General features: G+C 38.4%; 1 protein-coding gene across 3 annotated transcripts in view; it reads left to right on the top strand.

Annotated features, from left to right (window-relative positions):
• Window positions 1-27,390, top strand: part of SAMSN1 (SAM domain, SH3 domain and nuclear localization signals 1) — a 92,700-nt gene that overhangs the window by 45,678 nt on the left and 19,632 nt on the right. The window contains exon 1 of one of the 3 annotated variants that reach the window (XM_071755691.1): window positions 10,575-10,767. The exons of 1 other annotated variant lie outside the window; for it this stretch is intronic. In XM_071755691.1, coding sequence (XP_071611792.1) covers window positions 10,711-10,767 — 57 coding nt within the window. In that variant the 5' untranslated portion in view covers window positions 10,575-10,710. Of the gene's footprint in view, window positions 1-10,574; window positions 10,768-25,701; window positions 25,723-27,390 lie in introns of those variants that run through there. One more of the 3 variants, XM_071755700.1, reaches the window with a different exon arrangement.

A 27,390-nucleotide genomic window follows, 5' to 3' on the forward strand; every position in this document is an offset into this window, starting at 1 on the left:
CATAGGGAGCTTTATTTAAGAAACTATTACATCAGGAAGTTGGTAAAACTTTATAGTTTTTTCAGTGGAATACAAAAAGTGAGAGAAAATCACCTCTTAAAGTGCAAGGCTTCATCTCTCAAGCTTTATTATGCTTGGAAGAGAAAAGCCTGCAAGGGCATCCAGTCTTGCTATAGCTGCACCATTGCACTGTGCTGATAGCAAATATCTACCACTTCCATTCTGCATCCTGCAGTGATTTTTGCTACTTTGTGCATAGAAATGTGAAAAAGTTAGAAACTGAGAGACTTCATCTACTGTGACTTTGACCATGTAATCTCAAAGCAGGTTGCAAGAAATGTGAAACATCTGCTGCTGCTGCTCTTCACTATACTAGTTTTTGTCCTACTTTTATATATATTTGTATATATACATTAATAATTATTTTTAATACCTAATTACTATAGCAGTATAGTGGATTATGTCATATTTTTCACTAATGTTAGAGGCATGTATGCCTAACTCTACCAAAGATCTTAACAGTTCCAAACTTTTCCCTCCAAACATTGCTGGACTGTTCTGTAAATCTGGATTGCTGGTACTTGGTAGTATATATAAAGCAGAATCATAATTAAGTGAATTTTTGTGCAGTCAGAGGTATGTTAAAATGCCATAACATCAGATAGTTACAGATAACTGCAGAAGAATATTTCATTTCACCTCAGCAGATTTCATGCATTTTCTTCTGACATAGTTGATAGTTACTGGAGAGCAACAAATAAAAAGAGATAAATTAAGGATTATTTTGGATACTGTAATGAATGTAGTAAGAGGAATATAATTGCCAAAAATATGGGGGAAACTGTGTATTTCTTATACTTATTCTTTCTAAATGGCTTGTGAATTCTTAATGGAAAAAGGAATACTTAGTTCATGAGACATCATTGAGTCAAAATATAATTAAGCTAAGTACAGTTGTTGATAACAAACCATCTGATGAAAGGATTACTTCCTGTTAGCATCCTTTAGAATTGCCAAAATTATGAACTTCTGCACACAGAGAGAAATAGATTGTATTGTCTAGCAGTTGCTTTATGCTATCTATGCTGTGATAATATTATCCTTCTATGGATCTTCTGTCAGTCCAACATTTTATAATCAACAGTTTTCTTCTTGTTTTTGGGTTTTTTTTTTAATATTAAAAAAATTATAAAAGCTATCATTTCTTCTCATACACCATACAAAGCAAAAAACCCAAATGTATACCTCTTCTTGAGCATTCATCTCCTGCTGAATGAATCAGCTAATATAGGCTGTGTTTTAATCCTGTGTTCTGCTAATGCATTAACTCCTGGTGCTGGCAGGGACATTTTGACCAATGAAGCCATCAGGTGCCTTAGGATACGTTTATCCAAGACTGTAACTTTTTAAGTGCAATTTATTTCCTTACACAAAGTAATGTGGTTTTACTACTGCATAGATTCACTTCTGAAACCTAAACTTTGGCCTGATCTTGTGCTTGTTGTGCTAGTGACAAGCTTCCCATTTGTAGTCAAAATGTTTAATCTTCACAGTGCTTGCATTAGCTCAGGGTACCTTTTATGTGCACTCATCTTTATTCAGGAGAACAAGAAAGCTTAGCTTCAGATTTCTTCAGTGTCCCTGATGAAGTTGAAATTAAAGTGCTTCCCACACATCTAATTCAGTAAGGATTTCGAGGCTAAGGCTGCAGTAAGCAAGCCACAACCTGAAATGACTCAGGATCCTTTCTGACCTCAAGTTACAAGAATATGTAGGTGGTAGATAGCAGTGCAATGCCTGATAGTCTTTGTCTTCTCCCCAAGCTAATTCAAATGACTTCTCTTTTAGGGAACATTAATTTTCTGGAAGCTGTGAGCTGGCTCAGGAGCTGAATATGTTTGCTTGCTTGTTTTGTGAGTGTAGATTGAGCTAGTTATTCTCTTTGATTAGTCATTTTTGTATGCTTTAGAGTGTTCCTGTAAAGCCTATTTGTGAAATAAGCCTTTCATAAATCAGAAGAAATTACTTCTGTTTTCACCTCCCTCACCTAGAAATGTGGGAAAAGTCACACAAAATCAGTGATCAGCAATGGCATAAATGGAAGTGTAAGGTTTTCCACTGCCAGAGTGGCATTAAGAGTTCCAGAGTCACAGAAGAATTATAATGGATGTGTTTCGAAGTCCAGTAAAAAAGTGTGACATGCTGCAAAAGCAGGGTATGTCTTGCATAATTTCGAGCTTGTTTTTAGAAGCTGAAAATTTAATTTGAATAATGAGTTTTCACCCAGCTTTGAAAAAATAGTTGTGGGTAAAATGCACAAGAATAGAGCCTAAAAAATATGACTGGAAGGGAAACAATGGACACACAGTGGGCACACCTCTAATTATGCTACTTATATACTTTCAGGTATATCAGTTGATCATTAGAAGATGAAGACCAAAGGGATTTTAGAAAGAACTGGACATTGATTTGTATCTGAGTATTCTCTTCTATTTTTAAGGGAATTCACCAATGGTAATGAAATTTCTGGACTGACTTTCTGTAGACATTTAATTGATTAAAGGAGTTCACGTTCCCTAATACATAAGCAAAGTAAATTGGAAATATGAACATAATATAATTCTTGCTGGAAGTGCTTACACTCCAATCCATTTGAAGAAATCTGGCTGAAAGTTTTTAGTAAAAGGACCAAATTAATTATGTTAAATGACATGAAACTTCTTGTTCACGTTGACTTACAACTTACGTTTGATAGCATACCAGAAGAAATGACGACAAACAATGTGTGGGAAGTGGGAAAATTAAGAGTTCAGATAGTTTAAGATCATGAAACAGAAACTTTTGCAAATATTTTGAGAATTTCTATATTTAGTTATGGATTGTGTAGGTGTTTTAAAACCTAGATTTCCTTCCTCACAGGTCATCTCTGGTTCCACAAAGCTCCCCTAACATTTAATCAGCATGGCATTAAGGAAAATGTGTACAGGCAGAAACAGGCAAAACCAGTTAATTCTGGTGGCCATTCTATGATAGGTAGGATATTGAGATTTTTTTTAATCTGAAAGCCTTGGAGTTTAGCCCCCAAAATTTCTCTTGCAGCTATATTTTCTTCACAATTAACCACAGGGTTAAAAACTGAGGATTACATGCAGTCTATGATCAGCTGCAAAATGGATAAGTTTTAACACAATTTCTTAGCATTTCACTGAACTAGAATGACAAAATAAATCCTTATTCCAATTTTTTATAGCAGTATATCTTAACTCTGTGAGCCATGATCCAGTGATTAAGGATGTAGATAATGTAGATTCAATTCCCTGCACTTCCACAGACCTCTTATGTGATATTAGGTAAATCACTTGTCTGCCTCAGGCTTCATTTGCAAAATGGGGATAGGAAGTAATTTTACACATCAGACATTTGTTGCACAAGCAAGAATACACATACCAACTTGTGCACCAGAAGGGCAAGTGTTCAGACAGTTTATTTGCCAGCTCTGACACCTCCATTCAGATTGATCATTTGCACTAAATGAAATGGGCATTCTGTTGAGGAAATGTGGCAAATACTAAAGCTATATGACTGAAGCTGTATCATTAAGCACACATGCATGGGAGTGAGATTCAGGTATCACAGACATCATTAATTCTGCCTTCTTTTGGCTTTAATACTTTATTTTATTAATCTAATGAGGTTTTGTGTGTACAGTATGCCAGGGTGCTATTTTTTAGGCATTATTATTTATGTTTATAGAGGTGTTTGAACCCAAGGATGTTTCAATGAATTTTGTGAACTTTCACCTCCCAAACCAAAGGATCATAATAACATTTCTCTTCACTAGTTTGTACATATATTTTAAAAATTACTAGCTGAAAACTAACATGCCTATATGGAGCTTTGAGTTTTGCTGTTCCTGGAGTAAGACTCCTTTCTGGCTTGTTGTCCGTAGCTCAGTAGAACTTTTAGCAGATCATGGACCTGTTGAAGGGAAAAGTTTTGTTGTCTTTTCATCAGCTTCTGCTTTCTGTGGCAGCTGCAAGGCAAAGGAAACATAAACACATAAGATACTACATATAAAAATAATAAAAAGGATCAGATAGGTGAAAGTAGGAGGTTAAAAAAGGGTTCTCTACAAATGTGGTATGCTGGGTGAGATTCACAAGCTCATATACTTTACGGGGAAGGGAGAGCAGACGCAGTTTTATAATACAGTGAAAAGGGATCAAAACTGGTGGAGTGAGTCTGGAAGAAAGCATTCATCTCTTTTTTCACAAAACACAGTTTCAGAAACAGCTTCCTCTTTCCATTCCCTTGTCTTCCCAAAGACAAGTTACTGACACCGTGTTATACCTGCTGAGTACCTAGACTTATTTCCACGAGTGCTTTTAGCTCACATCCTGAGATAAAGCATGTTATCTTACATCCTTAATTAAATAAATTTATTCGACTGTGCTTCACTTCATCTTGTTGATGGGCTAAGAGCAAGTTCCCACTCAGTTAGTGAGGCTTAGCTGATATGGAGCAACTTCAATTCTGATCATTCAGCCACAGCCCCAAGTGTCCCATGAAGCCCTGAGAGAAGCGAGCGGGGCACTAACCATGAACAACACAGGGTTCAGCAATGACCTAGCCAGTCCTCCTCAGCAGGAGACTTGGTGCCAGCATCCATCAGGAAAAGTGCCTTTTTTATGGGGGTGTTCAGTGTGGCTGCAGTTTTAAAGTCAGTTTTAAAGTTTAAAGTTTTAAAGCCAGTTACAGATACAACCATATTGTGCCCCTCTCTCACTTCCAACTTATGATTTTTGCCCCTTTGAAACCACGTTCATGGAGAAAGGAAGAAAATTTTTGTCTAGAAGCAAAATGAAATCAAAGACTTGCAAGTGAATATGCACACTTAATTCTTTTTTCATGTTAACATTTGCACATCAGTCCTAACGCTGTCGTGGCACAGTGACTTGACATTCTGGCATCAGTAAAGAAATTCAGCAGGAGCTGTTTACTGGTAAAAGATGGTTCAAACTACAGAGTTTCCTGACAGCAGGCTGTGCATTAGAGTTAATCAGAATTTACTTCTGTTGATCTTGATTCTAATCAGAGATAGGCTGGCAGTCATCTTGTACATACCTTGAAAAAAATCCCCTGCTGCTCTGCCAGTGCTTATGCTTTAAGCTGATCTTCTAAATGCCAAATGAAGCATGTCATGTTTTCTGTATGAGATTAAAACAGAGAGCCTAAATTCATTTTTATATCAGTTCCCTTTATAAAAAATCTCATACTTGAGCTTTCTGAGTGGACGGGCAAGGCAACTGTCACTCTTTATCTGTAAATGCATTTCTGGGAGGCTGAGCCACAGCTGGAAAACCATTAAACAATAGTCACATAAACCTGCAAATTATGTGGTATAAAATGCCCTTGTAGCTGATTAATCATCACAGTGCTCACCAACAGAACCCATTGAGATGTTCTAGGCATAAATGATGCTCAATAGCTTTGAGCTACATTAATGTTCACTCCAAGAAACAGTGTGCTGTTCACTTACATGCCTGAACCCACAGCAGCAGCATCCTGCCAGTTTTTCATCACAGACAGTAAAGTATATTCTGCTTACAATAAATTGTACAGGAAAACCACTAGCGATGCACATATTTCTGTTGGAAATTATTACACAGATACTAGATAGCCTGTGACAGTGTTTTACAGGACACTTAACTTGCTGACTCTGAATTTTCCCAACAGGGATACCTAGAAGGTATAGAGACAACTTTTGCTCTGACTCTTCAAGGTAACAAGAAAGGGATATGTTCAATAGGTGAAAGCCAATCTCCTTGAGAATCCTTCTGTCACAATAGTATAGATTTTTATTAGTGTTAGTGCTAACCTGACATAGCATAGGTATGACTGATCTGTTCATCTACTGCTAATGCAAGAGAATGTGTTGGGATCAAAGTTTGAGATAGGTTCTTGGTGCTTCATTTTCTCTTCAGGCCAGGCAGTGTTGGGAGCATGCCAAGGACACAGTCTGAGGGCACTGAGACACTTTCTTACTCACAGAACAGCAAACACTTTTTGCACCAGACATGTCTTCAAATTCAGTAGGAGCTCTGGTTGCGATGCTTTATAGCCCGTCCCTGCCATATTTCTTTGTAACTACACTGACCTTAGTGGCAAAGGATTAGCATAAGAGACAGAAAAATCACAAAATTTTTTTTTCAGGAAGATCAGGAAGCACAGTAGTCTGAGAGAAGCAAAATTCCTGGGACTTGGCATGATGAGGGCATTCCTACTGCTCTGCACCCTGACAGTTGCTTAAACACGCTTAGCTCTGTTATTGTTCCCTCATGCTCTTTCAGCAGATGTATGGCATTAAAAATTCCCCTAATGTAAAGTATTTAGCAAAGATCAAATTCTTGAAGCAAACTTCATATATTAGTTATTAGCTTTGCTGGATGGCCAATTTCTTCAAGCATCAGAAGCACTATTCTTTGTATGGGATAGGTAGAGTGCCAACACAGTGCCAAATCAAGGGTGTAAACTTAAAATATCCTTTAATCCAATATTGAGCTTTGAAGTCTTAATTTCTATTGCTTCCTCATTTTTATTTCTGATGAAAAGCACAGAGGAGCCTATTCAATAAAAAAGCACACACCTTGTTGCATGAACACCCTAAAAATTTTGGCCTGATTTTTCGTACTAAGTTCTGGATGCTTACAGAGATGAGTTTGCAGTGAGTGTGGGAGTTTCAAAGATGGTACTTTAGCATCTTGCTCCACTCCTCAGCATCCCCCTGGAAAATCACAGCCTCAGCCCCTGAGTTTAAATCAAAAGTGTGTGTTTTGTTTAAATTTTTATAAAGACAGCCCAACATGCAACATCTGCCTTTTTTCATGGGTTATTGGTAGGGAAAGGAGACCTTAGCTTCACTTTTTCACACTTGTTCCTTTTAGTTTGTGTAGGGTCTTTGCTGTGGTAGTTTATGGGGAGAGCTCTGCTGAGGAGAAGTGACTTTAATTGTGTCTGGCCCTTGCTCAGATTAGACCAGGAGAGGGAAGTATCTAGCTATGTCCAGGCCCATAATTAATACATATGAGGAAATTGTGCTCTGCTCATGAACATTCCTTGAGGAAATAAAGATTACATTTGTTAAGTAAATTATTCACCGCAAATTATTCACTTAGCTCCTCTTGCTATTTTGAGGTTTCTGCATTATCTAAGGGAACTAGATCATACAGGCAGAGACATGGCCATAAAAGCAAAGGCTGAAGGCATGATTCCTTTCTTGTGCAAAATATGTCTTATTTTAATTAAAATAAACAGACTAACACACTCTAGGATTGCTTAGCATTAGGGAAAGCAATGTATAGCCCCAAGGTCTCTCTGAATCTCCACTTAAACTTTGACCAGATACGTCTGACAGACAATGAAAAATGTGTTGCTAACACAAAAAACTCATGTCATTTGCATTTTGACAGGTGGCCAGTATGCTAAACACTTCAATCTAGTTTGCACTCTAGTTTTTATTTTATCAGAATAATCAGGTGTTGAAAGGGTAAGTTTACACTTGCAATTGAATCTGGAAATGATCTTTCCTTTCAGGCAAGGTAAATGGATGAATCCACTGAGGGGATATGGAACTGTTGTGGCACTTGATATCATGAGGGAGGAAGGCACATGAGTATTGATTGTGGTCCATTCATTAAAATGGAATAATGTTAATAATAAGCTATAAGGTATGTTGCCTTTTATAATTATAATGACAGTGGAAACTAGTCTCATGGGGTCATTGTAATTATTTTTGAGTGGATAGCCTTTCTCCCCATAGGACTTTCCAGAGAGAAGAGAGACATTGCATGGGTGTTTCAGGATGGAGGAGTTAATCCAAGCCTATAAATTTCACCTGAAAAACTTCTATTGATTTTACAGGGATTTGGATCAGGTTCAAAAACCAGCTAGGAAGGGGAATAAGTTATCTACAATCGTGTCCAACAAAAAACTAAGTACAAGAAAATTTCTAATTTTACAAAGATACTCACTCCCCATTCAAAAATTAGCTTCAAATACAGAGGATATAAGCACCAAGACTATTACTTTTTAATTCAAAAGAGCTCCTTTTGAAGGTATTGGTTAGCTAAATTAAATTAACTTAATGTTATGTATGTTTGATTTTCTTTACTCTGTAACTTTTAAAAAGTGGTGTAGGTCATCCTTCCAAGGGCAAGAACATAATCAGGTCAGCTTTCAAGCTGCAATAATTTTTCTGATATGTGGATGAGGAAAGGAAATAGATATGGGTGGGCACTATATCTCTTGAAATGGCCTCTTTCTTCCTGTTTAACAATAAATATTCTACAGAAAGGAAGCTCGTATATTACTCTTCAGATGAGTTCCCATTTTATTAATCATGAAGATTTTAACAGTAGCCTGAGACAGGAAATCACAGTCTAATGGTCAGCAGAGTCTCATTTAATCCTCACATTTGCATCAGGTTAAAAAGGAAAATAATATACTGCAATGTACATCTAGGTAGGTAAATAATCAGGTTTAATTACTATTAATCATATATATAGGTTTTCTAACAACATATGACCCTACTAAATTACTAAGGCTGATTAAATATCCACAGTAAAATCTCCCTATTGTTAGAAACTTAAATGAACATCTCACACAGTGTTATCAGATATAGAAATAAGCATGTCTCACAGGGGTCATGATTATTATTGACTCATTATTGATTATTAATATTAGCAGTGATTATGAACTCAGATTGTGATGTTATGATTAATATAACAATAATAAATTCAACTCTGTTCCAAATGGGTGTAGTCCTGATTAAAATGTTAAGCAAAAAAACTTGATTCATGGGTTGAGTTTCAACATGTACTCCACTACAGTCTAATAACATAGCATGCAGTCTTGCATTCTATTTGGCAGAATTTCAGCACCTTAACCTGTGTTCCTCCTTTTCTTCTTACCAACCCAGTTCTTCAATGGTCTGGAAAAGAAAACCTCATTGTACCATTAGCATATAATAATTTTTCTTATACCACTAAATCTTAGTCCCATCAGGTGACTATCCATTAGAATCTAAGAAGACCCTCAAAACCTTTCTTAAATATTTAAATAGAAATGGGATTTATCCAACTGAAAATGGGGATTTATCTGATGAGCAGTGCCTCATGCCTCCCTGGGGTATTCACACAATAGAAGAAGAGAACAATTTAGCCAGGAGACTACCTGCCTATGTAGCATTGTCTCCTCATGCAAAAATTTAGAAGGCAATTCTAGGAAATGAGACTTGTGCATTTCTTACAGGTTTTCAACCATCCGCTATTGCTTTTTAGTTTGGATGGTGTCTTATTTTAGCTTTCCTCAAAGTCTGAGTTCAGCCAGCTCTAAACTTAAAAGAATGACAGAAAACAAAAGGTCTGTGCAGTGAGTACTTGGATTCACAAGAGTTCTGAATTTTTGTTTGGTGCAAGAGAACTCCACAGTGACTTGCTTTTTAGAAAAAGTTGTTATCTATGCAAAACTTATGAGCAAGAGTTTTTTAGAATAGATTTGATTGGAATAAGAATTATTTTGAAAAAATGTTAATTTTTTAAAATTTACCAAAGCTTTTTCTTGAACTTTGCTCTTGAACCTTATTCTTGCAACTTACTTAGAAGCAGGTTTCTTTTTCATTTGTAATAGTCTTGAATTCAGATTTAACTTAAGGTCTGTGGGTGGCCCAGAAGTTCAGGATTTGAAATTGAGAATTTGTATCCATCTTTCAGCAAAATTTGGGGAAGTTTCCCTGTTGCAGGTTTTGTGGCCCGTGAGTCACAACAAATTTTACTTAGTATATTCAAGACTTGTTTGTTTGACTTTGGCAAATTATATCAAACAAAACGAGGGACAAATTCAAAACTACCTTCATACCTTGACTTTCATTTAGCCTCTGGGCTGTTTTTTCAAGATGGTATAAAGGACCTTCATCATTGTCCTCTGGCTCTTTGTTGTAAGCCTTCTGTCAAACTTGCTTTTCTCCCTATAACTTTGGCACCAAATCAAGGACAAGAGAAGACTGAAAAGTGCTATTTCAGGGAGTCACAATTCTGTGATAAATAGCAAAAAATTACTCCACCGAGCAAATGAAAAAGATAACTTCAGATAATTTGCCTTCTCTACCAAACAGTAATTATTAGTCTCACTGCTTTTATTGCATTACTGTAAAGCTGAGAGAGAAAGGAAGCTGTTGGGGACCAGTGAGACCACATGGCACAGTGCACTGCAGATCTGCTGGGCAATAATACCTCTTGGTCATCTGAAGAGCAGACACCTCCTCTACATTTGAGTTCCAGCACAAGTTGAAATGAAGGGTGCAGCCAGTGCCACAAGGCTGAGTGAGGAAAAAGGAGAGAGGAAAAGAAGACGACCTTCTTGAGGTTGTGTAAAGTCTTACTGAGGCCTGACGGTGACACAGAAGTTTTAAAGCATTTCTCACTCTGAACCCTCTTTCTTTTCCCTGTCACTTCCTCCCTTCCTTCCTCACTCCCTCCCCAAGTGAAGATTTCAAGTCACTCACCCATGCCACAGAGCAGCTGTGTGAAGTCACATCCTGATAGAATAAGGAACTGTGTAACCAGTGTGCACTTGTGTAGTAGGCTTCGTTGTACTTAGTTTAGCTGCAAGGTAGTAGCAGTTGCACATCAGCTCCAGAAACCTGAATGAAAAATGTTGAAGAGAAAACCATCTAATGTATCTGATAAGGAGAAAAGTCAGAAGCCAAAGGTAAGAAGGTCTCATTTTTATTGTCAATGAATAATAGCAGGAATTCTTAATTTTTTAAAGAATTTCCATTGAAATACTAGCCTCAGATTTTCTGATGTGCAAGCAAGTGCCTCAGTGCTGTAATCTCAGGAATCTATTTGTATATACATAGTTCATAATAGTAATGATCCAGTTCAAGGAATCACAATTGTGAAGCTGCTATAGCTGTGCTAAAGCGTCCTGGTGATGGACTTGGTCTATTTTTATATGTTCTGCGTGATTCTTGTAACAGAGGAACTCACAAAAATACCCTCTCTCCCTTTCATCTGTGATAAACTGATGAAGTCCCATGAAAGAATATGACAATCAATGAGGAATTAGAAAAACTATTACATTTGTTCCTAATGTTAATATATTTGCTTTTGCATCCCCATATAACCAAAGGAGAGGGCACTTAGCAATCATTGACTTTCATCTTTATTTTTCTGGGAATGATTATACTTCTAGCCTGAAAGAAATACTCTGAATAAATTGATAATGTTCTACAGTGGACACTTTCCACAATCTGGAATTGCAAGAAAGTGAGAGTTTTGCAAGATGCATAAGGATATTTCATGTGCTACGAATATATTTTCAGTGCCTGGACTGGGTGCAAAATCACCTTTGGAAGTTTATTGTAAGCCTGAAGAGAAATGGCTACTGCTAATTCTGAGCACTTCAGTATCCATTTCAACCTCAATTTATCAGTGCTGAGAATTTAAGTAACAGATTAGAAGAGCCTTTTCATATATCTCTGCTCTCAATAACTCAGTATCTTCTAGTTTACATACCCATCTTCTCATCCTTTGTAAATACACCTCACATAATGACTTCTGGGTCCTAAGAGATTATTGCAGACACTATTACACCAGGAATGTATTTTGGTCTTATACAGCATTGGCTTTTGTGTATTGCACTTTTTTCTAAGCATTTGAAACAATGTTGAATTCAATTTTTCCACAGACTTCACTGGTCTTAAGCATTTTGCTGGTTGGTACAGAGTGTATTTTCTTCTGTTCAACCATCATGCTGTTCTCTTATGGCCGGGCAGAAGTACAATTAATATCTAATTACACTACAGGTTAAGCAAGACATTAAGCAAGACATGATCTCGAGAGACTCTGTGGATGGGCTTTGTTTTCCTGTCTATTAAGTCTTTCCAAAACCCAGTTTTGGTCACTTTTCTTCTTCCAGAATAAGAAATTTCTTAAAAGAAGTCTGATTTTCATTTTTAATTTTTTTTCCTACACAGTTAGTTATTCATCTATGTATGTACTCAATGCTATTACGATGCTGGCATTCTAACTTCTAAAAAATACAGAAATATAATATGGTCATGGATTTGATTCACTGTATGTCTGAAGTAGGCATAAAAAATGCTAACCACCTGACTGTCATACCTTCAACTTTGCTTTGCTGACTTTGTCTTCTTGTAAATGTTTATGTTTTCAGGTAAATGATAAAGTGATCAGGATGCCCTTCTACCTCAGTAGTGGGCTTTGAAACATTTCACTTGCTGTAGTCCCATTTTTGCATAGAATTGTGTAAATTTTCCATGAGGAGAATGTTTTTGCTGAATGCACAATACGCAAAAGGGAAGGGACAGGCTCACGTCAGACAAAATAAGTAACGCAAATGCTTAAATTGCTTCATACCAAATTGAGTAACGTGGGGCACAGATCCTTACCTCCTGACAGAACTTACAGGATTTCACAAGTGACTTCCCTAGATCACTTGCTGGCTGCCCCTGCTCTGAGCAGGCAACATCTGCTCTCTCGTCATACTTGTAGGCAGGTTGTTGCCACCCTGGAGGTCATGGGCTACCTCACCTGGTTTAGGCAATTTACATGGCCCAGTGTCTCCAGCACAGGAAAGACACAAATCCTATGGGAGAGTCATGAGACCTAAAGTGTTATGTGGGAATCAGATTTGCTACTTTAGGCCCTCACAGAGGACATCAAATATATCTTTTTAGGTAACAGAATCTTAACCACCATTTTTATCAAAATTGTATGAACTTCTGTGCATTAATTCAAGTGTTTCACTAAGATTTTATTTTTAATCCTTTTGATATTATTGCTTTCTCCTGTAAAAAATATTGGCATCCAGTTATACCTTTTGATAAAGATGAAAAAACACCATACAAGCACGATGTTGAAACTGTCCTTGAGGGTATTTGCTATCCCTATATAAAGCCTCTAGTAGTGATGGGCAAGTCAGTTACCAAACTAGGACTAATACAGATTTTCAACATCTACTGCCAGTTCTCTGTGTGTAATGCATTTGCTTTACTTTATTACTGTGATGCTTGGGGAATTTGTGCAGATGTGTGAGGTGCTACAAAAACAGAAAGTAGCATCTTATGACTCTCAGAGTCTGCTATGAAAAGGTTGATACTATGCCATGAAGTAGTAGTGTTGCAGGTTTTTTAGTTATACAGCAGGATTTCTGTAGTGCTGCAGTCATGCTAATAACTTCTTTGTGTAAATGGAAGCTTTTGTGTATGTGTGGATACACATATAACTACTGAATGCATTTTATGTAAAATATATAATTAAACAGTCATTGTTAACCAAAAAAAATCTATACCCAGTGCCATCCCAATGAAAACTTGGAAAGAAAAATTTTCAGAAGATAAACAGGGAGGATTCTGATCCTTTACCAATGTTTATTTTTGTAGTTGCACATACTTCTGTACTCTTACGCACTGCACAGCAGCTGAGCACCCAGGTAACTGAGCTCTAGAAGCAAAGTCTTAAGGCTTATGAATACCGTGCTTAATACTGAAGAAATTCAACCAATTGAAGGACTAAGCTCTCCATTTCAGGGGTGTTTAACCTAACCTATCTGTCTATCCAGAACCTTAAATGACCTATCTGAATAGAGCCCGTGCACCTCCTGTCAGAGCATCCTCCAAGTAGCAGCTCTTGGTCAGCACTTCCTTCCAGTCCTCACGTGCCCCCTTTTCTGTCAGAGGGGATGTGTCTTGGTGTAGCTGCAGTATTGTTTGTGGGCAGGTGAGATCAAACAAACTGGGTCTTGCATATATTCCTGAAGTCCATGATCATGCTGATGGCCAGAATCAGCCTAGGCTGCACCAGCTCACTGCCAGGAGACTGCGTCTCCTGCATTGATGGAGTTTTAGTTACAGAGTAAGAAAGTACTAAAGCAAGTGTGGGGAAAAATGCTTTTACCATATGTGTTTCACCTATGAGTTTGAGCACTCTGTGCCACCATCCCTTAGAGAGTTGGGGGAGAAAGAGAGCAATTGACTTAGAGGATGAAGGAAAGACCCCTAAAATCACCCGTATTTTAAGCTCTTTGACCCCTGTGATGTTACAGGTGTCATTGTATTGGGGGAGTGGCATGGAACAGATTTACAAATATGGTGAGAAAAAACTTCTTAAGAAATTCTAGAGAATCTAGTCTTGTCTTTTGTATATGCTTCAGGCAGCACCACATCTTGACACAATACAAATAAAACACCATGTAAGCCTTTCTCAGCTACTCTACAGCACACTTTGAACTGTTTTACACATTTGACCAGGTGCAAATGACAAAAGAACGTGCAAATAATCTGTTAAATATCTGTGCAGTGCCTTTCCCACTTTACAGGGTGTAATGTGATGGGGAGAGCCTATTCCTTTCTCTCTCTCTCTCTCCAGTTCCTACCGACACAGCAAACTTAAGAACTGCCTGATGATTCTTGGCTTTACTTCAAGCTGAAGCAAAGCCGACTTTGTGCCATTTTTTTTCAGGCTTGACTGAAGGAAGTCTTGTGTCATTATTCTAGGTGACAGTTGATCTATAATTGTGCTAAAGGTTTGAGACATTTTTGTTTCCTTATTTGGCTTCCAAATGTGCCTGGTGCTTGAAAGTCAGCTTACTTCTGGTGTGTAAGACAATTCAGGGTCAATGCCTGTGTATTTTGTTTAGACAAAAATGTGTCCAAGCTTCTAATTAAATCAATATTCTGTTACTTAGGTGATAGCCTGTTATTTGTTTTTAGGGTTATGAGAAAACAGTGTCAAGACCAATGTTAAATTTTGTTCCCTAGTACTATTTCATAGCAATAATTTCCCTTTTCATAAGCTTAAGAGAAAACCCTGTGTCCACAAAAATCTATGCCCATTTTTGGCATAGCACTGAGGCCAGAATATCCCTTTTTATATATTCTTCATAGAAAGACTGATCCTGTTTCTGTAAATACGTAGATGAATAAATCTTTCATGGTCCCTCTGACTTCAACGGAATTTGTCATCTGAGTAAAGTTTATCACTTGCATAAGTGTTTGGAGCTTGTAATGCAGACACATGCTATAAGCAAATGCTTTATTGCAACTTTTTTTCCTTGGCAGTGGCTTGTGAATCTCCAGTGGTGAACACCTATTAAAGAAAAGAAAATAGAAAATAGGTAGAGCAAATCTAAACACCGAAAATAATTCAAGACATAATTACATTTTCTGTAGGACAAGATCTGCAGTGAAGAGATTGCTCAGTGTTGATGAATATTTACTAGAATTTATCCTTGAGTGGGGAAAGCTGAGGGGTTTAATTTTATTTCAAAGGTAAAGACTGATAGAGCTCTGAAAAGAGCAAGTTTTATTCCTTTTCTGTCTCCCTGAAATTTTGAGTGTATAATGAGCCACTGCTAATGTCACAGATGCTAATTTTCACAACTATGACTGAAGTGATGTTCCTTTCCATTTGCATTTCATTCTAACAATGATGAGAGGTGATGAGTTGATGATAAGCTGTTTTCACTGCACTGCCCGCTGTGCAAATTTATGCTTATAGGCAAAGATGACACATAGTTCTGTCATTAAAGGTCTTTACTGCATTGCCTCTTGAAGAAAGACTGTTTGTCAAAATCCATTTAAACTCTGTTAAATAAGCAGAAATGGATGACAACATCTGGGAAGTAGCTTTAAGAACCTGCTTTATGCTGGAAATATCTGTGGGCCTTTATCAGGGAGGGTTCAGAGGAAGAAAAGATGCTACTTATAATAACCATGGACGTGCAAATAGGGAAAATGGGGATTGCAGGTAGCACTTCAGAAGGTGTTTCCTGTCTCCCTCAGGCTTCATAAAAAAACTAGAGCAAGGTTAGAGTCAACCTTACGATATTTATTGTGTGTAAATGGAAAGCTCTACTGTTCCTCTCACCCATGGTATTTATTTGTTTGTTTCATCATCTTACTTCTTGATCATCAGCCAATTTAATTTTTTTTCAACAGCAGTTTCAGAAAGTTTTTTGTGTCTTAAAATATGTGTTAGCAAATCTCTCCAGCTAAAGTCTTGAAATCTGGGGCATTCTGTTTTCTCACCACAAAGTAAGGATCCAAAATCTTTGGGGGGAAAGAACAGCCATCTCTCCCCTGCCCCTTGCCAGCAACCTGGTAAGGATTACTAGATTCCACAATTTGATCCTCAGATCAACACACAGGCTCATTTGCCAAAGGAAAAGTTGTATCTGTAGCCTATTCCAGTCCTGGCTTATTTTGTTCCCCTGATTACAGCACCTTTGAAATTTTCACCAGCCTTTCTCAAAATGCAGGTATAAGTTCTAATAGCAGAATATTTAAAAACAAGAGAGAAAATTTTCCAAAAGGAATATTTTAACATTAATATTCACTCTGCTTAGAGTAACAAATGCACTTTGGTTCTTTGTTTCCTTTCCTAAGCAGGGTAGAGTATTTCAAAAAGTATTTCTGTACCACCTTCTCCAACTATTTTTCGAAACCAGATTATCTTTTATAACTGTACCCTCTTATAAATTCTGCAGTACAAATATCTGGGTCACATATATCAGCATTAGTTGTCTTCTAATTCTTTAATTAGCTTTACAGAGCAGTTGACTTACTTCAATATTGTGTTTGTAGGAAACCCAAAATACCCTGAACTAAACATTAGCTAGGATGCCTGTCATGATGGAAAAAAAAAAAGTAACTCTTTACAGGCATTAATGGCAGAGGATCTGGCCTACAGTTTTTAGGTTTCAACAATCTTCTAGGAATCTATTTTATAGCATAAAGCCAGACTGAAGTTTGTTGTCAAGCCATTGCTAGCCAGCTTGTATGAGAAATTTCTGGGGGGCTACAAACACTGCAGCCAAAAGAATCAACCCCATGATCTGTGGTCAGAAACCCCTGGCCATACTCACTCCAGAGAAGGATAAAAAAATTCTGGGCCTCTTTGATCACAATATGCCTGAAGTTTTACCTTCTGAAAGCTTGCAGCAGAGAGAGCAGAGCTATTTCAGTAGTTAGAAACAGTTATTCTCTCAAGATATTGGCAATGTCAATGTTCTTGCAAAAGATTTTGCTGCTTGGAACCAGGATAGAGATTATTTATGCTCTGAATAATTAGCAAGTCATATGTCCTTTAAACCATCCTAATGAAAAACTTTCATGCATCAGCTGAAGGCGTATTGTATGTGTGTTGATATTCCATAGGAAGATGAATGACCAGCTACTTCTTTCTGAAATAAATTCTTTCCTGCATGCCTGTTTGCTCTTACCTTTCTAGCTTTTTATATCTCTTTCCACTTACAGTGACCCAAGGGCATGTTCTTCCTTTTTTTCTTCTTCACAAATCTGAGGCTGAAATTCCAGCAGAGGGAAATGTTCAGAGATTTTTAACTGCTTCAAGGAAGCTGCTTCTTTGACTATATGCATTATATACCTTGGTGCCACTTTTTTCCTCATACATCTTTAGCTTATTCCATAGATACACAGAAAGCTGAGTAACAGCTTCACCTGTACACAGTCTTCAGGCTGCTTGGGTGCCAGCCTTAACAACTACTGGTTCTTGTATGCTGAATATCAACAGCAAAGCATCTGTCATTAGCCATCAGCTCTTCTCTGGGAAGAAGATCTGATCATCTATCTTCTGTTTTGCACCATTATGTCTTCTGGATGGATTTTTAGTCTCTTTCCCTTTTAATGCTTTCCTCTCTTCCATCATCTTCACAAGAACAACCAAGCAACCTCACACTCCTGTACTTGGTTTCTATGGGATGTTAACTGGTTACTTCCTTGAGAACTTGAGAAGACTTAAGTTCCTCTACTTGGTCATGCTGACCCCATTCAGAAGCTGAGGCAGGTTTGCTTCTCTTACACTGAAAATCCAACAAGGCATGAGGCTACTGAAATACTGGAGTACCTGGCTTTATGTCTTTCTGCAGTGTTTCTGATGGCTTCTTCAGGGAGCCAAGAAGCACTAGGGAAGTGCTGTTCAACCAGAAAATATGGAAAAGCTATGGTTCAGCTTCATGGTTTCCCTCTACCATTATGTTTGAGATAGAAATGGAGCTTTGTCACCAACAGCCTGCAGCCATGAGATAAAGGAATCAGCTTCACTTAGCAACAGCAGAGCCAAAAGCAGATGTGTGAAGATGAGATGACAGAGTGGCTGAGACAGCTGAATGGGCTCACACAGCTTGACTCTCTGCTGCCTTCACCTGTGCAAAAATGATGCTGAACTTTTCCACTCATTAATTGCTTTCACTCTCTCATACTTCTGCCTCCTTTTTTAAGAAGTTAAATCAAAAAAACACTTCAAATTTCTGGAAAGGGGACATGGTTCACTGATGTATGAGCAGGTTGGAATCTAAAATGCATAAAATGACTGATAATGGTACAGCAAACATTCATCAAGTACATAGCAAAGCTTTTCTGATATTGTCTGTGGGGGTATTTCCATGATCTTCTTGTCTCTATAAAGTAGTTTACATTTGACTGATCAGTATCCCTTACTAATTGTGGTAAAATGTCTAAAAACTATGTGATTTTAGATTGTAGCTAGTATCTGAAGGAAAGGGGAGAAGCAACATGTTTCTACCTATTAATGAAAGCTTAAAACCTTGTAGCTCACACAGTTCCCTTTGCAGTGATCATAGAACCATAGAATCTGACTAGTTTGAAGGGACTCATCAGGATCATCAAGTCCAACTCCTGTCCCCATGTAGCCCCCCTACGAAATCTCAGGCACCATGTGCCTGAGAGCATCATCCAAACACTTCTTGAGCTCAGGCAGGGTTGGTGCTGTGACCACTGCCCTGGGGAGCTTGTTCCTAGGGCAACCAGGCTGGTGAAGGGACTCGAGCACAGATCCTATGAGGAGAGGCTGAGGGAGCTGGGCCTGTTCAGCCTGGAGAAGAGGAGGTTCAGGGGAGACCTCATCACTCTCTACAACTCCCTGAAAGGAGGGTGTAGCCAGGTGGGGGTTGGTCTCTTTTCCCAGGCAACTCTCAGCAAGACAAGAGGGCACGGTCTCATGTTGTGCCGGGGGAGGTTTAGGTTGGACATTAGAAAGAATTTCTTTACTGAGAGGGTGATCAGACATTGGAATGGGCTGCCCAGGGAAGTAGTGGATTCTCCATCCCTGGAGATATTTAAAAAGAGACTGGATGTGGCACTCAGTGCCATGGTCTGGTAACTGCAGCAATAGTGGATCAAGGGTTGGACTTGATGATCTCTGAGGTCCCTTCCAACCCAGCCAATTCTATGATTCTATGATTCCACTGCTCAACTCCCCTCTGGGTAAAAAACCTTTTCTTGATGTCTAACCTAAACCTACTCTGATTCAGCTTCCTACCATTTCCCCAAGTCCTGTAAGACATATTTGAGTAGGATTTGGAGTATGGCTTTGAATCTGGGGTGCAAAGAACACCTCAAAGCTCTCACTGTCTGCCTCAGTAGCATCATCTCATTGCTTAGAGTGCCTCAGCTGCACAGGCTTCCTGGAGGCTGCAGGAGCAGGGGAGGAGTGAAAACACAGTCTCAGTTTTGTTATTTGTGAGAATGAAAGCATACTTCAAGCATCTAGTACATTTGTTTTTCACAAGATGAAACTGTAGTTTTCCACTGGGCTGTGATCACAGTAACCCCTTGCCACAGATATAATCAAAAAGAGAAAAGGGAATCAATGTGCCCATCATACAGTAACATTTGCTGTGCCCAGTACTCCCAGTGTTGATTGTATTAGTTTATTTCTGTGATCTGAACAGAATCAGGGTGCTATCCTGTCTTCAGATAACTAGATTCTTTCCTTGGGGTTGCGTTGTAAAACTTATGCTACAAAGAAACCCTATAACTTAACACATCATAACTTCTGTATCAAGTATTCTTATGCAGTGCTAATTCAAGAGGAAACCCTGAGATGGAACCCTTCTTTCAGCTTTCACACTGGGGCAAAGTTAAAAGCTTACTGAATTTATTTTATGGATTCAAATTTCCAAGGAGTATATTAGATTTCAAGGCATATTTATGCAAGCACATTCAGTTTTTGAAGCCTGCAAAACTGCAATGAAGTGCTACATGTGCTTTCTTAAACTGGACAGTTATGGTAACTTTGGCCCATGGTTGGCAATAAGCCAATACTGGAACTCAGCCTTCTGACAAGGGAGGACACATGAAGGGGAAAAAGTGTTGGCACTGTTGATCATTTTAAAGGAGTCAAAAGTTAACCTGATGTAATGAGTATAGTATCTTTTTTCCCCAAGATAAAAATAATGTAAATAAATGAACATATAGATCTGATGAAACACTAAAATTCACAGTGACTGATGATGGATATTGCACTGAATTTTGCTTCTCTACTATAGTGCTTCTCCATTAAGGCAATTTCAGCTAATCTCACTATGGATTCATTAATCAAGTGTAGTCAGGATGTCTGAAGGGAGATAATGAGAGAGAAAAAATTGGTGTATTGTTTGGATCATATTCTTCAGATAGTTTGTTTATCGTGTTCCATAATGTTTTTATACCAATAAGTTCCAGTTACAATTGGTTATCATAACAGAAGACTAACACATTTTTATTTACTTAAAAGTTCAAAATTATTCCAAAAATAGATTAACTTTGTGCTCTCTTTACATCCCATGCCTATACAGATACTGCAGTATCAATTAAAAGTGAAATGGAAACAAGGCGGGCTGGTAGCATTTTAAATTTTTCTCCCATTAGCCACAGGCACAAGCATCCATGGAGACAAAGTCCTTAATCCTACATCTTTTCCTCAAAGCACTAACATCCTAAATGGATATTGCAGTATCAGCAGTCTTTTAGTGCTTTCCAAAATTTCTCCTCTAAAAAGCCTAAGAAAAGGTTTGTTCATTTTTTACTCATTTTATGCTCATTTAGGATTACAGACTGTATATCTGCCCCACATAAAGCTGTCACTACATTACTTTAAGGGAAGGAAAAAAAGAAAAAAGTTGAGGTTCCAGGAGCCCAGTGGGGTTGGAGACTGCTGAAGATGGGAATGTTTATAAGCTCTGTGATATTAACTGCAGCACTCAACCTCAGGTGACATAAAGCATGCAAAAAAGAACTTTCTGTCAGTTTTATTATTTCTAAAAAGGTTCCCCTTGAAAGAGAAGAGTGACCTTGCTCTGCTGAGCTGACATATGCCACTGAATTAATGGCTAAGCTTTGCTGTAGGGAAGCCTGCAGAAACATTACAACTCCAATGGCTGAGTTTGCTGTGAACATTAATCAGGGGAACCAATATGATGTATCAAACACTCATTTAAAAGTAATAAAAACTAACTCTCTTTCTCCCCCCTCCTCCAAGTTTCTTAGAATTAGCTTATTGCTGGTCATTAGCTTTCTTCAAGGATAAGACTGCAGGATGGCAGTAAAACTTGTATAAGGGTTTTCTAAAGTTTGCTTACTCTTCAGAAAAACCAAATGAGCTTTTAGGATGGTTAGATTTAACCATGGCTTAGAGGTTATTTTTTAACCTTGTTTCCATCTAAAAGGTCATCTGAAGGAACACCTTCCATGAGAAACCTGCCTCTCCCTAGCAAGGAATGCAGAAGCTGCCTTTCAATTCCAGGTGACTCCCTGGCAACAAAACCAGCTCCCATGTCATTCATAAATGAAGTGTAAGATAGGCAAGGAGCCTCTCACTGCCATTCCTGTAAAGGATCTTGCATGGCTTTAGTACAAGGGCTGGGTCACAGGAACTCTGACCAGAACACTGTCACACAAGGCAGGTGTAATCTCTGCCTGCTCCCTGCTGCTCCGCTGTCGGGTGTGCAGGCGGGTGTGCTGCACTTGGCAGCTGTGACCACTTCTCAGGCTTGCCAAAAGGAACAGCAAAGCCCTCAGACATGCTGTGCTCCCCCTTGCTGTTCTGCCTGTGGACTATGTATAGCATGATGAGAGAGTAGGTTCCTTAGCACCACTTCTGCTCTGGCACAGGAGTATTTGTGGTAGTCACGTACCCACCTCCTCTGGGGGAGGACACCGGCAGCCCCACTCCGTATGTCCTGGGCAGGTATGGGTCTCCCTTTAAAACTGAGCCCTTGGGGGCTACATGCTTCTCAGCTCATCTTTGGCCATGTTTATTTTTGACTTCACTTAAAGCCTGCAAGCATGCATGTGAGTAATTCCTCTCGCACAAGAAATCCATCTGAACCCTGCAAGGTCAGGCCCTAGATAACACACAGCATTAATAAAATCATGCTGTATAAGTAAGCGGGGAAAAGACTTTAACTGAAGCAAGGTGATTAGTTTTTAAAATATGAGAACTTGTCTTTGAATTCATCAGGTTTGGAGAGGAGAAAGTTTCAGGAGAGGAAAGACATTGGTGTGTAATACATTAAAGGTCAAAGCCTGCAGAGCCTCCCAAAAGCTTAGTGTTTAACCACTCAGACAGCACACCCCTTTACTGCAGTCACGGGTCTGTGGAAGGTAGATTTTTCAGGTTTGTCCCTCGATGTTTCTGCCCATGTGTAAATGAAGGGTAAAAAAAGGGTAGCAGGGAGTTAGATGTGCTCATCATGCCAAGTCCTTAACTGTCATTTTCATAGCTCCTCTGAGTTTGTCACACATCCTTAACCTTCTTTTAAAGTCATTTTCTTTTCATGGTTTTGTGTGCCACTGAAAGTCACTTTTAATTAAATGTCATATAAATAATAAAGCCTTAATTACATAATTATTGCAAATACCTGTGTGCACACTCCCAGAATTGGATGGACTGCCACAGGAGCACTTGGAATGACTTTTCTCACTGGGAACTCATTCGGCTTTGCAGCAACTGTCCGGGAATGACGGTGCTCAAAATTCAGGGTCAATGAGCATGTAAAGAAAGAGGACTCAGATCTCTCTCCCCTTGCATATTTTGCAAGACTCCGTTGCAAAAAATCTTGCCAAGTGTTAAGAACAATGTTTCTAAAATTGCCTCCTTATTTAGTTCCTTACAAACAAAAACCAACACAGCACATTTTTTTACCAGGTGAAATTGCCTTTTTGCTCAGGTTTCTTATGTGGCTTGCCTCTTCCTGAAGAAGACTTACAGACCTTGCAAACCACCATCTTCTCATTTAACTCCACAAACTGTAGCCTCCCTCTCACTCTCAGCTGCATCAGTGCCCTTGCCCTGCTCATGCTGCCCTTTGAAAACACTCGAGAACTGAGTTTCTGGTGGAAACTCTGACGTGTGGGCTGGGTTATCAGGAGCTACGTGCTTTGTGTCAGCATCGGTTCAGGCTCGGGAGACTGAGGCTGGTACCAGATAGCAGTACTGATAAAACAGCTGCTCACTGTTTACTTTGGAGAGCAAAGTTTATTGACCTGAAGAAGTGCTAAGTACAATTAACTCATTATTTTATGCAGCTTTTCTTTTTCCAGCCATTTTCCATCATTAAAATGAGGGTGTTTGCTTTGATGCTTCATGGTAGCACTTTTGCCCACAAAACACTTTGCACCTTTCTCTCCTTAGCTCAGTGCAGTAACTGAATACTAGACCATCATAACAACCAGTCATTTATAGAGTCATTTTTAAGCCAGTTAAAAATGCCATTTCAGGAGATTGCCCCATTTGAGTTAGCAAGAACAAGCTGTATCTTTTTTATTGCTTTTGACTAGTGAAGTACAAGGTTTAGGCCATGTTTCTTGTGGGCTATAAAAGTTACATTAATAGCTTGGTTAGTGTTCAGAAGTTCTATATGTGTAACTAATGTGTAAATAGAAAAATATACCTGTGGTAAGGAGGACAAAATGTTGTGGGGGATTTTTTTTCTTTTTTTTCTTTTTTTTTTTTTTTTTTTCCTTTGGTTTTTTTTCTTTGGTTTTTTTCTTTTTTGTTTTTGGTTTTTTGGTTTTTTTATTGCTCTTTGGAGAGTTACTGAATCTTGTATGCACATTCTCATTTTTTATATATACAGAAGCAAGGGGGGGAGTTGTTTTTTGTCCACAGAACATCCCAAAAGCTAAAAATTGTTATCTTGCCTCTTCCAAAGGTCTGAGGCCGTTTCTTTGATTATCTGTTCAAGAAGATAAACTGGCAGAGTGGCAGTAGTCATCCCTGCCTTGGTAACTCTTAATTTCATTCTCAGAGTAGTCTTCTTCTTAAGGGATGAGGAGCATCAGAGAATGGATGAAATGAGTCAAATCCAGAGCTCCACTTATCTTCATTGATCAAAGCAGTAAGCACAGACTGTCCTCTTGGGAGCTGCTGTGGCTACTTCTGATCAGAAAGAGAAGAATATAAATGTCTGTGGCAAGCAAGAAAATTGGGAAACATGCCAAGTTCCCTTTACATTACTCTTGGTGACTGCATTTGCCCCTCTGCAGCTTATGTGGGTAGTCTAAGGATGAATGGAAGATAACAATGAAAATGTATGGAGGAATTTGAAGAGATTTCCCTGTGTGAGAGGGTCAGTACAAAGCCATTGCATCATGCTGGACTTAAAAGCTATTTTGAATAGGACTTGAAGCAAAACATAATGGTCCAGAATTTCTCACAGCAGGGAACTAGATCGCTGAGCAGTGTGAATTGTCTGAAGGAAAATATGAGATGACCATGAACCATAATGATTATTTAGCAAGATAACTGGTGCCAGTGTTGGCCCAAAGGTTGTCTTTAGACATGGAGAAGCTCTGACTAGTTTATCATAAGAACTAAGTCACCTCTATGATATGCCCTACAAGGAAAGGATGTTTTATGAGATAGATACTAATTGCAAAGCCTCTTTCTTTTATTTTTTTTTTTCTTTCTATTTGTATACCATACCATGTCCTGGGAAAAATAATAGACTATTTACAGACAAACCAGATCGGCAAATACAGATTGTCCAAATTGAAATAAACAGCAATTACCTAGCACTTACATCTTTAAAAGGATTGCTTAAAGTTCCTGGATTTCAGGTAGCTGAAGGTACAAAGATGTAAGAAGGATTTAAAATACTGAAAAATATCTTTGATATTGTCTACTATGATAATTTGATATACTAAGGGGGTAGGAATGAAAATTACAACATTGATTTGTAGAAATTATTTGATTTGGGACTTGTGCAGGAAAATGAAAGTCGCTCTCCTCTGCTTATGCCTCCATTAGATTTTACTAAGCAAATTCATATTTGCTTAACATATCCTTTGGTAGCCCTTGCATGAATGCAGCCAGAAAAATCACTTAACTTTATAGGATGCTGAATCCTGGTATCAAAAGTCAATAGCATATTTTCTCCTAGTAGCTTTGCATTTACTTTAAAAGCTTCCCTTCACCTGGAAATAAGACCTGGCCGAGTCTTTACAAAGTAGGTGTTCGCTGACACTAATGCAGTGACTGACACTACTGAAAGTAATAGTCATGTTCCCCTCAAAGCCCAGAGCTCCTAAATCTGCTTTTCGTTATCAGTATAATGGGGTTGAATACATTTTTAAAAGGTGGTAGCTATTGATTACTTAATGGAAAAAGTTGGTTTAGAGAATTGCTGAAGCAGCCTTATTTAGTGCTCTCCAGTGCAACAAGACCATTATCTAGAATAGTGGAAATCATCCTGCAACCCTTATTAATATTTAATAGAGATGAAGCAATACTGAAGTATGCTACAAAACAGCCCAAGGCTCCTGCACATGTAGGATATAAGGTTGTTTCAAGGGTCGAAAAAGAATAACTGATTTCCCTGTGCTCTAGCTGTTTATAGGTAAGAGCAACAATAAACAATGTTTTTCTTCTTGTTCCTTTTAAAATAGTTGCAGCACATCTGCACTTTAATATACAGCTATTCTTACTAAACGCCTTGAAGTGATTGAATGCAGCAGAAAGGTCAGGGTATGTTTAGAGATCACTGTGTGAGACTATTTTATACTTTCCCAAAACTGCAGAGAATCCCTCCCTCCCTCTTTTTATGCCTCCCACGCCATGCTGCAGGGCACATTTGGCTGGGTTGACAAGCCAGTGAAAGGTGTTAATCCTGTCTAATAGAACCATAATCCTTGGGGCTGTGTTTTTATATCATATTATTGAGCTCACCCCTTGCCACAGGATATTGTTCATCTACTTAATAGCAAAGTTCTTTATGGAAATTTTATATAAATTTAAAGTATACAATCTAATATGTCCTTTTCAATTACACAGGGCAAAACCAAACAAATAAACCACAATGTTTAGCCAACAAAGGTTTTCTAAGAGATTACAATCAATTAAGAGGAGAGTTGTGTTGGGTTTTTTTTCCCCTCAGTGAACAGTAAATGTCATTTTACTTTTCAAAAATATTCAAAATCTGGGTCAGCTTCTTCAAATAACCTTTGGCTGGAAATATTTTTCAGGTTAGATGTGCCCAGTAATGTTGGGGAAAAAATGAAGTTATTACTTTTTTTTTCTTAAGCCACAGTAGTTAGAACATGGACCCAAAATGTGAATACGCTTTCTCTTCCATCTTGCTGCCATTGCTATGTTCACATTTTTTTTTTTTTTTAATATTATTTTTTGAGGAAGGGAGAAGTTTAATAAATTAGTGTGGCAAGACAGGGAAATTAAACAGCAAGGAGCTTTTATTTTGAGTTGTGTTCCAGGGAATGCTAATATTCTTTTTCTTGAATAGAGACTTTAAGACAAATTATTTGCACATGGTTTCCCATAGATTTTCTTTGTCATATTTTTTTCCCTCTGTAAACTCTTTTTAGTTCAAAATTGACTGTGTGTGAGAGATAAAGGAACTAGTATGTATAGTAGCTCTGTGATTTATGAGCAGGGACAGAATAAGACAAAGTCCTTCCTGGATGGAAACACCCGGGGGAGGTATGTGAGTGCTCCAAGTTGTTGGTATCATTTTGATGAACTCCTTCCTTAAGATCACTCTTACAAAGCCTGAATGCCACCTGAGCCTGATGTTGTTACTGAGGATTCCTGTTAGCTGCTGCTGAGACAGGAGGGTACAAGGAGAGAGAGCAACAACCAGCAGCTTGGCAACTGAGGGCAAGACAGATAAAAGGACATTCCAGCACTCAGAAACTTGCCAGCAGCTGAAATCATTACTTAGGTCTCTGCTCAAACAGGTCTTTGGTTTCCATCTTGCTGTGGGATCACACTCCCATAGCATCACTATCTCTGATGCCTGGGTAGGGAACTGGAGGATGAGGGTAGCAAGAGCAAAGTTCTCTGCAGAGGTTCATGTTTGGGCAGTTCTGCTCCTCTTCCCATCACTGAGAGATTTCTCTGTAGCTTCTCTGGAAGAAGGTTCATGCCAGCAATAGGCATGTGTGCAACACAAAGGCAGACCATGGGACCTGCTATTAAACCAGTCCTTCTGTCCTCCTCTTTTGTTGCCCAAAGGATGGTTTACATCACTTGCCTCTGAGCCTACCTCATG

The sequence above is a fragment of the Heliangelus exortis genome, chromosome 1 (genome assembly GCF_036169615.1).
Source record: "Heliangelus exortis chromosome 1, bHelExo1.hap1, whole genome shotgun sequence".
NCBI lineage: Eukaryota > Metazoa > Chordata > Aves > Apodiformes > Trochilidae > Heliangelus > Heliangelus exortis.